Here is an 18,954-nt window from a genome sequence, read left to right on the forward strand (position 1 = left end):
GGGCTGGAGGAGAAGGCGGGGCGGGCGGAGCGGAGGTGAGGAGAAGGCGAGGCGGGTGAGAGTGGAGGCGGGGCCAGGGGCGAAGGGAAATGCGGGCGGGCTGGAGGAGAAGGTGAGGCGGGGGACAAGGGAGGAACGGAGGCAGGGTAGAGTGCAGCAGGAAATCCTATTGCAGGATTTTTTCCTGCAACGGGAAAGCTAGTGTTTTTATAAACATACATAAAATTTAACCTTTTTCAGTGGCATTGAGTACATTCATGTTGTTGTGCAACCATCACCCTATCCATCTTCCAAACTTTTGCATGGTCCAAAACTGAAACTTTGTGCCCATTCAAAAATAACTTGCCATCTGCCCTTTCCCAGCTCCTGGTAACCACATAGACCACATTGTGTTTATCCATCATAAACACTTGGGTTGCTTCCACCTTTTGGCTGTTGTGAATCATGCTGCTATGAACATGAGTGTGCAAATTTCTGTTTGAACCTGCTTTCAATTCTTTTGAGTGTATACCTGGAAGTGGAATTGCTGGATCATATGGGATTCTGTGTTTAATTTTTGGCAGCTTTGAAAAAAATTGTAAGATTTTTTTCCCCTTTAGACAGATTAGGTGTATTGTATTAATTCATTCTCTAATAATGATCATTTTCTAATCATAGCAATGAATAATGAGTCTTAAATTCCTGGAATAAATCTCACTTGGTCATGTTGTGTTGTTGTGTTTTTTTGTTTTTTTTTTAATCTGTATTGTTGAAAGCATTACATATGTCCCCCTTTTCTCCCCATTGATCCCTTCTAGCCTGTCCCCATTCCCCCCAGGCACTCACCATCCTATAGTCTGTGTTATTTTCTCTATTTAAGAAGTGTTGATACTTTCTTAAATGCCAATAATTTATTAAGATTCTTTAAATCAACATTTATAAAGAATGCTCTGGAGCAGTGTGGGACATTGGGCCACCTGGTGGCAGGTCTGCGAGAATTCCTGTGAGATCATTTGGTATGGTACTTGCTTTGAGGGTGCTTTCTTGACATCTTTATTTCTTTGTTTTTTTTTTAATCACCTAAGGATATTTTTTCCATTGCTTTTAAGAGATTGGGAGGGAAGGTGGGAGGAGGAGAGAGAGAAACATGGATGTGAGAGATATGTGGACTTGTTGCTTCCCACACATGCCCTGACCAGGGGCAGGGAGCAAAGCCGCAACCCAGGTACGTGCCCTTGATGTGGAATCAAACCCAGGGCCCTTTGGTGCTCAGGTCAACACTAACCACTGAGCAACACTGGTCAGGGCTTGACACTTTTATTTCTAATGTGGAAGTCAGTCTTTAAGCTTTCTAACTCTATTGAGGTTTCTTAACTTTGATTTATGAATTTAATTCGTTTTTGTTCATTCATTTTTTTATTGGTAATGTGTTTGTGAATCTCCACAAATTCTGACACATAGGTCTTGTTAGATTTTTTCAAATTTCCTGTAATTTTGGTTTGTGTTTTTCCTTTCACCCAGGAGTTAATAAATAGAAGTTTGTTGTTGTTTTGTTTCTTAATTTCCAGGTAGAAGGGCATTGCTATTAAATAAAATAAAATAAATTAAAATAAATTTATTTTAAAATAAAACCAGCCCTGGCCGGTTTGGCTCTGGTTGGGGTGTTGACACACAGACCGAGGGGTTCATTTCTTTGTCAAAGTCTGGTACCTCGGTTGCAGGTTTGGTCCCTGGTCCCAGTTGAGGTACATGCGGGAAGCAACTGGTTGATGTTTCTCTCTCCCCCTCCTCCCTCCCTTCTCCTCTCTCTAAAAATCATTGGAAAAAATATCCTTGGGTGAGGATTAAAACAAAACAAATCCAGTACTCTAATTTAGACATCAGAAAACAGAATTTTGTTTAGTATCTACATGCACATTCTTGAGTTACCTTTCCCACAGTCTCAGTCTTAATTCATTACCAGTTTGCCTGATAGTGAGGGTGAGTCCCCAAGAAAGCAGAGCTTTTGCCAACTCTGGGTGTGGGGTGAATGGTATTCTCTGAGAAGGTGAGACTGGTGGGGCACTATGTTACTTGCAGAGCGAATGTAAATTCTTAAGATAATACTTTTCATATTTGATCTCCTTCCCCATTCTGTCTGCTTCCCGGGTGTCGAGATAGATGTAAAACATATTGTTCTGGTTTGAACTTTCTTTTTGTTGAAACAGGTGTTGAGAGAAAAAAGAATTCCTCCCTGGATGGAGGTGGCCCTTGTCCCCATGACAGGAAAACCAAGTCTGTACCCAGGACTGTTCCTTTTCACCACTCCTTGTAGGCTGGTGCGGCCTGTGCAAAACTTGGAATTAGGCAAAGAAGAGCTGATTGGAACTATGGAGCAGGTATGTAGACTGTGTGTTTGGTAGGTATATGTGATTGTGTCATGTACAACTTCCACAGATTTCACTGTTGATTATTTTTGTTGTTGTTAATACTCACCCGAGGCTATTTTTTCCATTGGTTTTTCGAGAGAGTTGAAGGGAAGAGGAGAGACAGAGAAACATTGATGTGAGAGACACATCTATTGGTTGCCACAAGCACGCGGCCTGACTGGGGCCTGGGATTGAGCCTGCAACCCAGGTACATGCCCTTGACCAGAATCGAACCTGTGACCCTTCAGTCCACAGGCCTGTGCTCAACACTCTAACCAGTGAGCAAAACTGTCTAGGGCAACCGTTGCTTTCTTTAAGTGTTATTGTTTAATAACAATTTGGCATTTGAAAGAAAGCCAGAACTACTTCTGCTTCCTCTGTGCCCAGCAGGAAGCAGTTTTCATGTGTCCCCTCACTCCGCCCACACATTGAGCCTGAGAAGGTTGGTGTCTCGTTACCTACACATCCTGCATCCCAAGCTCCTTCGGATGCTGAGGCTGAACCATTCCCTTAGACTCACTCACAGTCTTTCCATACATCTTTGCAGTTGCAAAGCTATGTGCTTTGTACTACTTTTAAAATGTCTTTCTTTACCTAGCTGGTTTGGCTCCGTGGATGGGGCACCAGCCCACGGACTGAAGGGCCCCCGGTTTGATTCTGGTCAAGGGCACATGCCTGGGTTTCAGGCTCAATCCCCAGTAGGGGGCATGCAGGAGACAGCAGATCAATGATTCTCGCTCATCATTGATCTCTCTCTCCCTCTCCCTCTCTCCCTCTCTCCCTCTCTCCCTCTCCCTCTCCCTCTCCCTCTCCCTCTCTCCCTCTCTCCCTCTCTCCCTCTCTCTCCCTTCCTCTCTGAAATAAATAAAAGAATATGTATTTAAAAAGTAAAAGTTAAAAAATGTCTTTCTTCAAATGCCTCTACATAATTGGTCTAGGGTAGATTTATAATGAAGTTTGAAAGGCAAGTCGTAGTTCTGACTGAGGCTTCCTGTGGGTCCCTTCACTGTTCATTATACCAGGTGGGGAAGATTCCTTTTAAGTCTGTGAGTACTGAACTCAGAGAAAGAGTTAATGTGTTAGCATTCATCCTTCCTCTCCAGCTCTTCATGAATATTGCCATCTTTGAGGATGAGGTTTTTGCTGGAGTGACCACCCACCAGGAACTCTTCCCTCACAGCCTGCTGAGTGTGATCGCCAACTTTATCCCTTTCTCCGATCACAACCAGAGTCCAAGGAACATGTACCAGTGCCAGATGGGTAAGGTGGCATGGGGGTGGTAGCAATCACACTTACAGAAGAGACATGTTTGTTACTTATTTTACTGTGAAATAATTTCAAACTCAGAAAAGATACTTTGGTCTGTTTGTACTGTTTTCCATTTGAAGGTAAGTTGCAGGCTTGATGCCCCTTTACCCCTAAATATTTCAATGTCTATATCTAAATAAGGATGTTCACTTGTATAAACAAGGACAGTTAAAAATCAGGAAATTTAACATTGGTATTACACTTTTTAAAAAATATATGTTTTTATTGATTTCAGAGAGGAAGGGAAAGGGAGAGAGAGAAACATGGATGATAACAGAGAATCATTGATTGGTTGCCTCCTGCACACCCTGGGGATCGAGTCTGCAATCTGGGTATGTGCCTTTGACTGGAATTGAACACAGGATCCTTCAGTATGCAGACCAACGTTGTATCCACTGAGCCAAATCATCTAGGGCTTATCATTCTACTTTATGGGTCTGATTCAGACTTTGACCAGTTGTACCAAAAATAGGGGGGTTTTGTTTGTTTTGTTTTTAATATATTTTTATAGATTTCAGAGAGGAAAGGAGAGGGAGAGAGATATAGAAACATTAATGATGAGAGAGTCATTTATCAGCTGCCTCCTGCATGCCTCCTACTGGGAATCAAGCCTGCAACCTGAGCATATGCCCTGACTGGGAGTTGAACTGTGACCTCCTGGTTTATAAGGCAACTAGAGGCCCGATGCACAAAGATTTGTGCAAGAATAGGCCTTCCTTCCCCTGGCTGCCGGCACCACCTTTGCTCCTGCCAGAGCCACCTCTCGCCTTGTGTCAATTTGCATATTTCCTCCTTATTGGCTGTGGGCGCTGTCATCTTTGTCATGGAGTTATAGTCAATTTGCTTATTCTGTCTTTATTAGATAGGATGCTTAACCTCTGAATCACACTGGCTGGCTATAAATAGGGCTTCTGGCAATTTTTTCTGTATAGCACCTAGTCCAAAGTCACACATTGTATTCCGTTGTCTTGTCTCTTTAGTCTTCTTTAAGTTAGAACAAAACTTTAGTCTTTCTTTACTTTTCTTGTTATTGACACTGTTGAAGAAAAAGGTAATTTTGTAAAATGTTCAACCACTTGGGTTTGTCTGAGATCTTGAGATTCCATTTTTGACAACTACAGGCCAGCCACATCATTCTCTCTCCAGTGCTGTTCATTCCTGCCTGATATTACCATACTATTTTGTAGTGCTACTTCAGACTTGACTAATTGTATCAAAAACATGGTTTCATTTTCCTGGAGTCTAATTTCCCTTAGGCTTGCAAACTTTCTTTAGCTTTGTCACTGTTGCCAGTTGCTGGCCACAAATTTTCTTAGTTTTTATTTCTTTGAAATATCTTTATTTCCTCTTCCCTTGAAGGAACTAGGTATACAATTCTGATTTGATAGGATTTTTTCTGGCACATGAAATACTGTTTGAGCTGTGTACTCTTTTTTAATCCTCACAGAAGGATGTTTTTATATAGAGAGAAACATCGATAGGCAGCCTCCTGTATTCACCCTGACCAGAGATTGAACTCGCAAACTAGGTAGATGCTCTGGCAGGAAATCAAACTTGAAACCTTTGATGTATGGGACAATGCTCCAATCAACTGAGCTATCCGGCCAGGACTAGCTGTCTACTCTTGTTCTCTCATTTCTAATTAGAAGTCATCAGTTATAGGCTGTTTCCCTATTTTTAAGTTTTATTTTTCCTCTGTCCTTAAGACTTTCTCTTTACTTTTTGGTTTCTAGCAGAATGACTATGGTATGCCTACATATAGTAATATTCCTTGTGTTTGTCTTGTTTTGCATTTGCTGGCCTTCTTAAATCTGTTTGTTTGTTTTAATGTTTTAAATTTGTCTCCTGAGATTTCAGTTATGCACCTTGTATATTAATTATTGCTGTCCCATCAACCATTTGTTCTTTTATCTTTTCCTCTTCACATTGAATAATTTTTATTGATCTATCATCAGATTCAGACTTTTAATTCTATTTCAGAGTTCAAAGTGCTAACCATTACACCATGGAACCACTGCATTATTTCAGATATTTCATTTTCTAGCCTAAAATTTCCATTTGTTTCTTTTTTATAGTTTTAATTTTCTCTGGAATTTCATCTTCATTGTGAACATATTTTCTTTTACATCTTTGAGCAGTTATACAACCAGTGTTTTAAAGTCATTGTCTGTTAATTCCAATGTCTGGGTCATCTCAGGATGTTTCCATTCACTGCATTTTTTTTCTTGAGTATGGGTAATGATTCCCTGTATCTTTTATAACTAGTACTATTGGATCATATCATGGACATTGTGAACGAATATGTTTTGAAGACCATGGATTCTGTTATGTTCCTTTGAAGAGGATTGGTTTTTAGATTTAACTGGTAGATAACTTAGATGAACACAGCAGCTAAAGTCACTTTTGAGGGCTGCTTGAAAATGTTCCGTGCATGTGTAACTCAGGACTCCACCAAAGATTTGGGATTGGTTCATACGCAGAATTTAAGGCTTTCCCATTGTGCTTTTCTCCTTTCTGAAATCCTCCCCTCACCTCCTACCCCCAGTTTTTAGTTGCTGTAAGTTCTGTGAACTCTATGTTTCTTGGTTCTTAAAGCCAATCAGACTATGGGTTTCTATCTAAGTTTTAGCCACTACACTAGGCCATTAGGCAAACAAAAACAAACCACAGAACAAAACATGACCTGGAAATTCACCCATTGCAATTTCTTTAGCCCGAATATAAATTCCTCTCTCGTTTCTGACTGATTTTGGTTACTTTACAATACTTTCAGGTGGTGTGTATATTTGTTTGGGGTTACTTTTTTTTTTCTTTTTCTGGGTCTTATGTGCTGAGGGTGGTTATGAAGAAGGAGCCCACTACAACTAGAAGCTGGAAGTCCCCTTTTTTATATTTTAAAGAATTCCACTATGTATGTATATTTATTTTAGTTTTTACAATCATTTTGGTTGAGCCTTGGCTGATGTGGCTTAGTTGGTTGAGTGTCATCCCATGAACCCAAAGATTGCCAGTTCAATTCCCAGTCAGGTCACATGCCCAGGTTGTGGGCTCAATCCACAGTAGGTGGTGTGCAAGAGGCAGCCGATAGATGTTTTCCTCTCACGTTGATATTTCTCTCCCTCCCTGTACCTTCCTGTCTCTAAAGATCAATTTAAAAATCTTTTTTAAAAAAGTCATTTGTGTTGAATTGATTCTCTGTACTGTGAAGTGGTATAGAGAAGACTCTTACCTAAAATTAACAAATAGTGACATTTTGCTTTGTGTGTAAGAAAGCAATTAGAGCCCTAGCCAGTTTGGCTCAGTGTATAGTGTCAGCCTATGGACTGAAGGGTCCCAAGTTGCATTCCGGTCAAGGGCACATGCCTGGGTTGCAGATTCGATCCCCATTGTGGGGCATGCAGGAGGCAGCCAATCAATGATATTTCTCTCATCATTGATGTTTCTATCTCTCTCCCTCACCTTACCTCTCAAATCAATAAAAATATATATTAAAAATTATTAGATAATAGTTACTTTCCACTTATACCCATACTCTTCCCCAATAACATCTGCCTTTTATTATATACTAGAGGCCCAGTGCATGAAATTCATGCACGGGTAGGGTCCCTAGGCCTGGCGGACGATCAGGGCTGATTGGGGCTTTCCTTCCAGCAGCTGCTGGCTGGGCCTTCATTCAGCACTGCCCCCTAGTGATCAGTGCACACCACAGCAAGCTGTCTAACTCCCAATAGGTTGAACTCCCAAAGGGACAATTTGCATATTAGCCTTTTATTATATAGGATTAGGGGCCTGGTGCTCAAAATTCATGCACATTAAAAGGGAATTAGAGGAAATATTTTAATATTGCTATTTGCCCTTTCTCTATAGTAGAAGTGTCAGAGATGAAAGAAAATTAGTAAAATGTATATGAAAATCTCCCTCCAGTCAGAGTCTGGGGCACGTAGCAGGACCCAGAGTCAGGTCCCCACCCACTTGCATGCATGCCTCGAAATCACATGAGACCAAGACCTGGCAGGCCCCATCCCTGTCAAGCTCTGCAGGGCTCGGGGGCGCAACCTCAGGTTCCCCATCAAGCTCCCGCCGAGTGGATGAGGGGGCGCGGCCTCAGGTCCCCCGGCCCCAGTGCAAGGGCGCAAGGACGAAGGACCATTTGTATATTAGCTCTTTATTATATAGGATGTGTCCATAAACTAGGTATAGAATTGTTTGGGGTGCGTTATATAGATATACATAAATGATATCATAGTAAATGAGTTTCTGTCCTTTTCCCCTCTCAGCATTATTTTCATGGTCTGGTTGTGATACATGCAGGTCCATTCATCTTCACACTATAAGCATAACCACCATGACTGATTTGTTCATTCCTCTATGGTGAATATTTACTAGGTGTACTGGTTAATAAGGCAGATTTTTTTCAATAGATGGAGTTACACATATGTTGATATATATGCGATTTGATATGTATGCTATTTTGTTGTATTGACAACAAGCTTTAAAACTTCATATGTCAAATTTGCTGAAGGTGTTAACATCATAGATATTTTTACACTTAAAAGTGTCGAATTTTGTGCCAAAAAAAGAGCATATGCAGGAAGTTATTATTCATTATTTTGAAGAAAAGTGCTGCTGAATGTTTTGGGAAGCTTATGGTGAACATGCTCCATCTTGTGAACGCTGGTTTAAACACTTTAAAAGTGATGATTTTGATGTGAAAGACAAAGATCGTCCAGGTCAAACGAAAAAGTTTGAAGACCAACAATTACAAGTATTATTGGATGAAGATGCGTGTCAAACTCAAAAACAACTTGCAGAAAGATTAAAAGTTGCTCAGCAAACAATTTCTGATCATTTACAAGCAATGGGAAAGATTTTAAAGGAAGGAGAATGGGTGCCACATCAACTGAACAAAAGACAAATGGAAAACCGAAAAGTCATCAGTAAGAAGTTGCTTCAATGGCATGAAAGAGTCTTTTTTGCATCAAATTGTGACTGGCGATGAAAAGTGAATTTATTTTGAGAATCCCAAACGCACAAAATCATGGGTTGACCTAGGTCAGTGGTCAGCAAACTCATTAGTCAACAGAGCCAAATATCAACAATACAACAATTGAAATTTCTTTTGAGAGCTAAATTTTTTAAACTTAAACTTCTTCTAACGCCACTTCTTCAAAATAGACTCGCCCAGGCCATGGTATTTTGTGGAAGAGCCACACTCAAGGGGCCAAAGAGCCGCAGTTTGCCAACCACGGATCTAGGTCAACCATCAACATCGACTGCAAGGCCAAATTGCTTTGGAAAGAAGACAATGCTCTGCATTTGGTGGGATCAGGAAGATGTGGTGTATTATGAGCTTCTGAAACCAGGTGAAACCATTAATACTGATCGCTACCAATAATAAATAATCAATTTGAACCATTCTTTGATTGTGAAATGACCAGAATGTTCCAGAAGACATGGCAAAGTAATTTTTCTTCATGATGACGCATCATCACACACTTCAGAATCAGTTAAAGACACATTAAAAGATCTTGCCTGGGAAGTATTAACCCACCCACTGTATTCACCAGACCTTGCTTCTTCAGATTAGCACTTGTTCCAATCGATGGCACAGGCACTTTCTGAGCGGCACTTAAAAACACGAAGTGGAAAATTGGGTTTCTGAATGGTTTGCCTCAAAACAAGAAAAATTCTATTGGGACAGTATCCACAAATTACCTAAAGATGGGGAAATGTGTAGCTAGCGATGGACATTACTCGAATAAAGCACTTTTGATGTTTCTCTTGAAAATATTGTGTTTTCTTTGATTACAAAATCCGCATTATTAACTGGTACACCTAGTAGTTGTTCCCAGTTTTAAATATCATCTTTATAATCAAGTGAAAAATAAAAGGCTAAGGTGTTTTTCCCTTTGTAGGTAAACAAACTATGGGCTTCCCACTTCTCACTTATCAAGACCGATCCGATAATAAGCTATATCGTCTTCAGACCCCACAAAGCCCTTTAGTGAGGCCGTGCATGTATGATCACTATGACATGGACAACTATCCAATTGGGACCAATGCCATCGTTGCTGTTATTTCTTACACTGGCTACGATATGGAAGATGCCATGGTAAGTTTTACCAAGAGTAGTTCATTCTTCTAATATTTAATTTTAATATTTAACTTTACTGTGAGGTCACCGCGTCCTCCAGTGCCTCATATTTGGTGAGTGAGTGTTGTGTTAAATGGTCAGTCCCTACTCTTAAGTGAAAAGTAACCTTGAGGGTTATGAACTAAATATTCAGATATGCATATTGCCTGTGTAGTTGAGTGAATGTAAAGTAGTGTTGGATATTTCTACCTTGTGTGTTTGTGCATGATTAGGTTTTGGACTATTTAATGATAAATTAAGTGCCTGGGTTTTAGTAGTTAAGTGTAGGTGACTGAGAAAATGTGGATAGTTTTTCAATCAAATGCCAGGTAATCTAAACCAAATATAATTATGACCAATTTTATTTTGAAAAATCCTCATTTTTCTTCACTCCCTTGATTCTTTGTCTTCATAGATTGTGAATAAGGCTTCTTGGGAACGAGGTTTTGCCCATGGAAGTGTCTACAAGTCTGAGTTCATAGATCTCTCTGAAAAAATTAAACAAGGAGATGATAGTCTGGTGTTTGGCATTAAACCTGGTGACCCACGGACTGTGCAGAAGTTAGATGAGGATGGATTGCCGTTTATTGGAGCACAGCTACAGTATGGAGATCCCTATTACAGCTATGTAAACCTCAACACTGGCGAGAGCTCTGTGATGTTCTACAAGTAAGTTGCAGTGCCAGGTGCTAATTTTAAAGGACATTCTTAGTGAATTGCTGGGGGCTGTTGAAAGTAATCTTTTAACAGGAGAATTTTTGGAGAAAATAGAACTGGTAGTTATTGACTCAGTTGTTAACTGAATTGGCATTTACAAAATGAGACAAAGTTTGCTGTTATACTGCCTTTGCTTTTCTACTTGTCAGTCTCATAAATGATTAGAGTTCTCCTGGCTTATTTTAAAAGTATATTATTCAGACTTGTTCATCTCTCTCATGCATGTTAGGAATATTTCCCAGCTAAAATTTTATTATACCTCCTGTTAAAAATAAATTTTTAGCTTATTTTACATCTGTAAGAGTAGATGCAATAGTAGGTCTTCATAATCTATAATAATAAAAGCATAATATGCAAATCAACCGAACAGCCAAACAGCGGAACAATGGTCTGGATGACCTTCTGAACGAAGCCACAGCTACGAAGGCCGAGGCAGCCTCCCGGGCTGTGAGGGCCTACTCTTGCACAAATTTCGTGCATTGGGCCTCTGTATACTAGAGGCCTGATGCACAAATTTCGTGCAAGAATGGGCCTTCCTTCCCCTGGCTGCCAGCAGCACCTTTGCTCTGCCTTTCCACACTGCCTAGAGGTCGGAGCGGCTGAGGTGGTGCAAAACACCTGCATTGTCGCCATGGTGGTGAGGCAAGCGTTCCACACTGCCCCCAGCCACTCGGCATCTGTGTATGCAAATTAACCCTCCATCTTTGTTGGGTTAATTTGCATACTTGCTCCTGATTGGCTGGTGCACGTACAAAGGTGCAGTCAGTTAGCATGTTACTCTTTCATTAGGTAGATAAACCTAAGCCACTTAACAACTGGTCACTATGACACGTACTGACCACCAGGGGGCAGATGCTCAACGCAGGAGCTGCACCCTGGTGGTCAGTGCACTCCCACTCAGCTGACTAACCTGTCCGGCGACCCACCAGCCCAGCAGCAGCCACTCATTCCCTAGTAGTCCTGCAGGTCTGATCTCTGGAGAATGGGCCAGGCACCAATGGACTGGCACCGCTGGCATGATCCTGACAGTGCCACAGGCCTCCTGGAAATCAGCCTTGGGCACCGTGGCTACTTCTCCTCCCTAGATGTTCCACAAGGAAGAAATGATATAAAGGGGCTGCCAGGTTACTCCCGACAGCTGGCGTGGATGTCAGTGGGATGGATCCTGGGCCGGCAAGGGTGTCCCACCGCCTGCCCATAGGGCCGATCATGTCTCAGCTGTCCCACCCCTCCCCACTCCCCTCAGACAGGTGCCAGATGCAGGGCTTACTGCAGCGCCAGCCTCTCCCGATTGGGACTGACTGGGTGTGAGCCTGTGGCAGGCGCAGCAGGGTCAGGATGAGTGGGAGTCAGGCAGGAGTGGCAAGCAGCATTGGACTGCTAGTTTTAGCCCGATCCCTGCAGGCCACCCTGAGGGACCCCACCTGTGCACGAATTCATGTACCAGTAGTTTTATAATAGTTATTCAGAGGAACAGAGTTCTGTAGTTAATATAACCAGCAGCCCTATTCATAGATACTTTTTCAGGGAAAAGAAAGGTAAGATTGTTTTTTGAATCCTTTATAAGGCAGTAATTATATATAAAACTTACATACCTCTATAGGCGTAAAAGAAATAGTTTGACCTTTTGTGTGGTTTAATTTTTCCTAGGAGTAAAGAAAATTGTATTGTGGACAACATCAAAGTGTGTAGTAATGACACTGGAAGTGGAAAATTCAAGTGTGTTTGCATCACGATGAGAATCCCTCGGAACCCAACCATTGGAGACAAGTTTGCCAGCCGGCATGGGCAGAAGGGCATCCTGAGCAGGCTGTGGCCAACCGAGGACATGCCCTTTACCGAAAGTGGGATGGTCCCAGACATTCTGTTCAACCCTCATGGGTTCCCATCCCGAATGACTATTGGTATGTTAATTGAGAGTATGGCAGGCAAGTCTGCAGCTCTGCATGGTCTCTGCCATGATGCCACACCCTTCACCTTTTCAGAGGAGAACTCGGCCTTGGAATACTTTGGTGAGATGTTGAAGGCTGCTGGCTACAACTTCTATGGCACTGAGAGGCTGTACAGTGGCATCAGTGGGATAGAACTGGAAGCAGATATTTTCATAGGCGTGGTTTATTACCAGCGGTTACGCCACATGGTCTCAGACAAATTCCAGGTCAGAACCACAGGAGCCAGAGACAGAGTCACTAACCAGCCCATTGGGGGGAGAAATGTCCAGGGTGGGATCCGTTTTGGGGAAATGGAGAGGGATGCTCTTTTAGCTCATGGAACTTCTTTTCTCCTTCATGACCGGCTCTTTAACTGTTCTGACCGGTCAGTAGCCCACGTGTGTGTCAAGTGTGGCAGTTTGCTCTCTCCGCTGTTGGAGAAGCCACCCCCTTCGTGGTCAGCCATGCGCAACAGAAAGTACAACTGTACTGTGTGTAATCGCAGTGACACTATCGACACTGTTTCTGTGCCTTACGTTTTTCGGTATTTTGTAGCTGAGCTGGCAGCTATGAACATCAAAGTAAAACTGGATGTCATTTAATTGATGTGGCCTTTTGGGTTAGGCGATCTATCAGATCAAAACAAAATGTAACTTCAATGAAGATGTTACCCTGAAATTTTTTTCAAGGTTGTTCCAGCCCTCAACTAAGACCTGGCAACTAAGAAATCAAAGTTCTGAGTCTTTCTGGTATAATAACCATTGAAACTGATTTTCACTGTATTTGTTCAAAAATTTCACATTGTTCAAAAAAAATGATACATTGATGAATAAGGTATACAGGGAAGTTCCCAGCCCCAGGGTTTTAGTATGCTGCTCTCAGTAGATGGTGACGATCACTCATTGTCCCTCTAGAGCAGGGGTGGGGAACCTTTTCTCTGCCAAGGGCCATGTGGATATTTATAACATAATTTGCAGGCCATACAAAATTATCAACTTAAAAATTAGCCTGCTATATTTGGTCAAACATTTAATTAACTCACCCCTAATGCCTTGGGAGGGCCAGACCAAACGATTTCGAGGGACTTATATGGCCTGAGGGCCCAATGTTCCCACCCCCGCTCTAGAGCAGCAGTTGCCAACCGGTGGTCCGCGGAGGTCTGCAAGGTTGGTAACCGCTGCTCTAGAGCATTGTCCATCTAGAGTCCAAACACAATGCAGGCCATGTGTGTGATTTTGTATTTTCTAAAGCCCATGTTAAAGTGAAAAAAGGTAGAAATATTTTTTAACAGCTTCATTAAAATATAATTATACAAAACCCAGGTTGCAGGTTTTATCCTCAGTTGGGGTGTGTGCAGGAGGCAACTGATGTTTCTCTCCCTCTCTAAAATAAAAAAATAAAAACATACTTAAAGAAACAAACACTGCACATCTTTATTGTATATAGTTCACCATCTGGGGTAATAAACATCACCTCTAAAAGCTTCCTGTGCCCTTTTGGGTTGTTTTTATTTATTACCAGAGTCCCAGGGCACAACATTCGTGCATGGATGGGAAGGGACCACATCCACCGCTACAGCCACCGCCACACACATACCCGTTCCCCAGCCCAGTCCAGGGCCCAAAGGCCCCGGTGGGGTCAGGAGAGGAGGCAATAGTCGCTGGGCCAGAAGGAATGGATGCCATCGGCCCCTCACCATCACTGTCTGCGCCACCCCATGGTTCCCCCTCCTTCCCTCACTGCTGTGCTGTCACCGCAGCAGGCGGGCAGGCAGCCCAGCAGCCCCCAGGAAAGGGAGAGAATCCTGCCTAATAGACAAATATGCAAATTGACCGTACCTTCGCTATGCCCACGATTGGCCAGGAAGCGTGGGGGGGCGGGACTCGGGGTGGCCTATTGGGCCCGTGGGATGCTGAGCTCGCATCGCCAGTGGCGGCGCGAGCTCAGCGACTGCGCCATGGCTGTGCTGTGGCACAGAAGGGGCCTCTGGGGTAGCGAGCTCACCTCCCGCCGCGGACCATCAAAAGTGGGGGAGCTGGGTGCCTGTCCGCTTAGGCACCAGGCCTTTCAGAAGCCTTCGCCGCGGACAGGCACCCAGCTCCCCCATGATCGAAAGCGAAAGCGTGTAGACCCTACACGTGCATGATTTAATCATGCACTGGGCCTCTAGTGGGAGATAAACCCTTGTGTTGAAGGCTAACTTTCAATAGATGGGAGTGAGGGAGCTGCTCTGCTATGTATGAAACCCCAACCCAGAAGCAGGTCCTCTGCGAATGGTTTAGCACCAGGAGCTGATGGGGGCCAGCCATGGGAAAGGACCATGGGCAGTTGGCTGGCCAAGGGAGGTTGGCTGTGGGAGCGCAATGACCACCAGGGGGCAGACGCTAAACACAAGAGCTGCCCGCAGGCCCCAGGCCAGCCAAGGCAAATGCTAGCAGGCACCCGCCTCCACCCTAGCCGCCGCTCCCCCTCCTTCCATCACCCCCCTGGTCACCCCACAGAGGGGGCTGGCCAGCGAAAGGGCTGTGGCTGGGGCAGGACCCACGAGCGGGCAGTGCGAGGCCAGCCAAGGCAGGTGCCAGTAGGGGTTCCCCGATCACGATGCTGGTCGCCCCACAGATCACCGGCTAGGCCTAGGGACCCTACCCATGCATGAATTTCGTGCATCAGGCCTCTAGTATTATATAAACAGAAGCACAGTTTGTGACCTTCTGAGACTGGTGTTTTCCACTCAATGTAATTACCTTAAGATGCATTGAAGCTGTTGCATGTATCAGTCGTTCATTCCTTTTTGCTGCTATGTGGCTATGCCAGTGTGTTCAACCAGTTACCGGTAGGAGCACATTTTGGTTGTTGCCAGTTTTTGGTGTTTACAAATAAAGCTGCTCTGAAAACTCGTACAGTTTTTGTGTGAACATACATTTCATTTATCTGGGACAAATGTCTAAGAATGAAATTGTCATGTGGTGGTGGTGTGTTGTCTTAGAAGAAACTGCCAAACTGTTTTCCAAAGTGGCCGGACCATTTTACATTCCCATCAGCAATGAAGGAGATCGATAGTTCCTTCCACATCCTGATAGGCACTTGATAGCGTACCTGTGTTTTATTAGGCTGTTCTGACAGGTGTGTGAGTGATGTCTCCCTGGGGTTTTAACTCGCATGTCTCTGATGGTTGATGATATTTAACATCTTTTCATGGACTTTTCTGCATTTATTTCTACTCAGTGAAATGTCTCTGTCTTTTGCTCATTTTATTTTTTTTTTTATTTTTGTTGCTTTCAGAGAAGGGAGAGGGAGAGATAGAAACATCAATGATGAGAGAGAATCATTGATCAGCTGCCTCCTGGAGGCCTACTACTGGGGATCGAGCCCACAACTTGGGCTTGTGCCCTGACCTAGAATGAATTGTGACCTTCTGGTTCATAGGTCAATGCTCAAGCGCTGAGCCACACTGGCAGGGCATGTGCCATTTTATTTATACATATGTGATGAACCCCATAATACATTATTATCTTTGCTCTAAGCAGTCAATAATCTTTTCAAGAGATTGATAAAATAAGTTACTTAATAGCATCACATTTACCATGTCTGATGATCTTTATATACTGGACTTCTACTTCATGGCATTTTTCCTTCAACCTCCAGGGCTTACTTCAGTGTTTCCGGTGGCATTCTTAAGCTTTCTTAGGTGGGATGGGGGCAGCCCTCAGGCCTAATTGTCAGCTGCGCTTCTGACCAACTAGCTATAGATTGAACACCTCCTTGGGTTTGATTGATTTGCTAGAATGGCTCACAAAACTCAAACATTTTACACACTAGAACACCAGTTTACTATAAAAGAATATAATTTAGGGTCCTGCTGCATAGCTCTGTTGGATAGAGCATTGTCCCGATTATGCCAAGGTTTCAGATTCTATCCCCAGTCAGGGCACATATAAGAATCAACCAATGAATGTATAAACAAGTGGAACAACAAATCAATGTTTCTCCCCCTTCCTCTCTCTAAAATAAATAATTTTAAAAAAGAAGCAACCAATGAATGCATAAATAAGTAGAATGACAAATTAATGTTTCTCTAGAATCAAAAAATATAAAAGGCCCTGACCAAGTGTACTCAGTAGCAGCCTGGGTACATGTGTGAGACAAACCAGTAGATGTTCTCTCTGGCATCAACATTTCTCTCTCCCTCTCTCTCTCCTCTGCTCCCCCCCTTCCACTCTGAAAAGCAATGGAAAAAAATACCCTCAGGTGAGGATTAACAACAAAAAAAAAAAATGTAGAAGAATATGACTCAGGAAGAAATACTCAGGGCAAGGTCTGAGGATAGTGCTTGGAGCTGCCATGCTCAGAGTGTGGCTCAGAGTGCCATGCTCCCCACATCTCCACGTGTTCACCAACCCAGAAGCTCTACACACCTACTTGGGGTTTCTATGGAGGCTTCATTACTTAGGTGGGGTTGATTACACCACTGCCAGCCCCTCTCCCCTCCCTGATGCCAGGGGGGTGAGACTGAAAGTTCCAACCCTCTAGTCACAAGGATGGTTCTGGAGACCAGCCTCCATCTTCAGTGAGGTCCAAAAGTCACCTCAATGACAACAAAAGACCCACATCTGTTGCTCTCATCACATGTGAAATTCCAAGGACTTTAGGAGACTTGTGTCAGGACCAGTGGATGAAGACCAAATATATATTTATTGTAAATCACTTCAAACCTCTTGTCACTCTCCCAACACTTCTCATTCCCTTCCTAGAATGATCACTCTCCTAGTGAATGATCACTAGTGTATCTTTCTTATTTATTTTGGTAGTTGCCTATCCCTCCACTAGAATGTTCAGCTCCAGGGTGATATTTCTTTCTAGTGCCAAGACAGCAAACCAAAACTCAGATCACTTTCGTGTCCCTGTTGCTCTGCTTCACCCCCCAAAAATGAGTCTATCCCCAAATGCCAAGCCCAAACAAGGTTGGCAGTATGGCCCAGCAATCAAGCATTTTCCACTTTATCCTGTATTAGCTTCCTGCCTTCCATCCATTTACAGTTATCTGAATGCAGACTGTCCACTTCATGAGGTGTTACATGTTTGTCTTATGTAACACCTCATGAAGTGGAAGGCGACCTAAGCTGCCTTCTTTAATCACTTTTTAACAGTATACATTTTTTACTGCTTTATTCCATGCTGTTTCCCTAGCAGTTAAAACAGCTCCTGGCACATATGTGGCACTTAGTAGATACCATAGGAGGGGATGTCTGGGTGTCATCTTATCCTCAGAGCAAACCTGTGCGAATTCAGCCCACTATTTCTCTGCCTGCCTCAGACTGGGTGGGGACCCACCAGTGACCAGGAGACAATACAAGGCTCAGATCTGCTTCACCCCAATCCCAGGAAACCTACGTCTCCCTTACACTCGATCTCCAGAGAGCCACAGCCCAAAAGGCAGCCAGAAGTCTGGGGGCTCACGTGTCACCCTCTCCCAAGGCAGTTTCCCCTGCTGGGTCTTCAGGGAACCTACTTACAAGCCCAGCCATATGCCTTCCGTGGGGGGCGCACGTGAACTGGACTTCGGGATGAGATTCAGGGACAGGATGTGGGGGCAGTGGGGACATCTGAGGACTCGGTGCACATCTGAGGTCACAAAGAAGAGTCCTGTGTTCTTGCCCCTGTCCTCTCACGAAAGGCCACCTGGAAGGTTTTGCGGGAAGGAGAACGTGGGGGAGGGTGAAAGGTTTTCTTTCGGTGCGCGTGGCTCCAAATCTGTGTCACGGGGCCGGCTCAGGTGTCAGCTCGGGAACAGCTCCTGCACTGGCGAAGTCTATGCCCGTGGGGAGGTGTCACTGTCACTCCCCAGTTTCAGAGACGAGCACGTCGAAGCTCCGGCTGTCTGACGATAGGCAGCCTGTCTCTGACACGCGTGTGTTCCTTTGGCCAGAGCCAGGGGGCTTTCTGCGTGCTCCCGGCGGGACGGCGCCCCACTGGAACACAGGCTCAGCCGCCCACCGCAGAGCGGCGGGTCCACCCCCACCTCGCTCCCCGGAAGCCTCACCGCACCGGGAGGGATTGCAGAGGAGCCAGGTGGGACCTCACGTGCGCCCAGCTGCAGCAGGGTTCACGCACGCAGGTAGCGCAGACCCGGTCCGGCTCTGGGGCGACGCCCCTTCCCGCCGGCTCCACCGCAGGCGCCCGAGCCAGCGCTCCGAGAGGACCGGCTGCGTAAGGCCAAGGCAGGCAGCACCCGGCAGCCAGCCGAGCCGCGGGCGGCCTGAGTTGAGGGTCGGCAGCAAAGGGCAGGCGCGGGACACTAGTTTTCCGGTCGGTCCGGCCCTACAGGGATTCTCACCGCTGAGCGCCACTCTTTCCTAGGTGCCGGGGCACCGCCGTACTTTCCCTTATTTACTTCCGGTGCAGTCTGGAGGTCGCCTGGGAAAGCCGGAAATAGGGTTGTGGCCACGGAGCGGGCCGGAGTCGGAAGTGGCTAGCAGGG

The 18,954-nt window shown here is 44.4% G+C and overlaps 1 protein-coding gene across 1 annotated transcript in view; it reads left to right on the top strand.

Annotated features, from left to right (window-relative positions):
- Positions 1-13,961, top strand: part of POLR1B (RNA polymerase I subunit B) — a 28,324-nt gene extending 14,363 nt beyond the window's left edge. Inside the window, exons 11-15 of the mRNA XM_008160789.3 lie at positions 2,187-2,357; positions 3,491-3,647; positions 9,611-9,807; positions 10,244-10,497; positions 12,196-13,961. Of these exons, the coding sequence (XP_008159011.2) occupies positions 2,187-2,357; positions 3,491-3,647; positions 9,611-9,807; positions 10,244-10,497; positions 12,196-13,078 (1,662 nt within the window). The 3' untranslated portion in view covers positions 13,079-13,961. The remainder of the gene's footprint in view (positions 1-2,186; positions 2,358-3,490; positions 3,648-9,610; positions 9,808-10,243; positions 10,498-12,195) is intronic.
- Positions 13,962-18,954: the final 4,993 nt, after the last annotated feature.

The sequence above is a fragment of the Eptesicus fuscus genome, chromosome 16, assembly GCF_027574615.1.
Source record: "Eptesicus fuscus isolate TK198812 chromosome 16, DD_ASM_mEF_20220401, whole genome shotgun sequence".
Taxonomy (NCBI): Eukaryota; Metazoa; Chordata; class Mammalia; order Chiroptera; family Vespertilionidae; genus Eptesicus; species Eptesicus fuscus.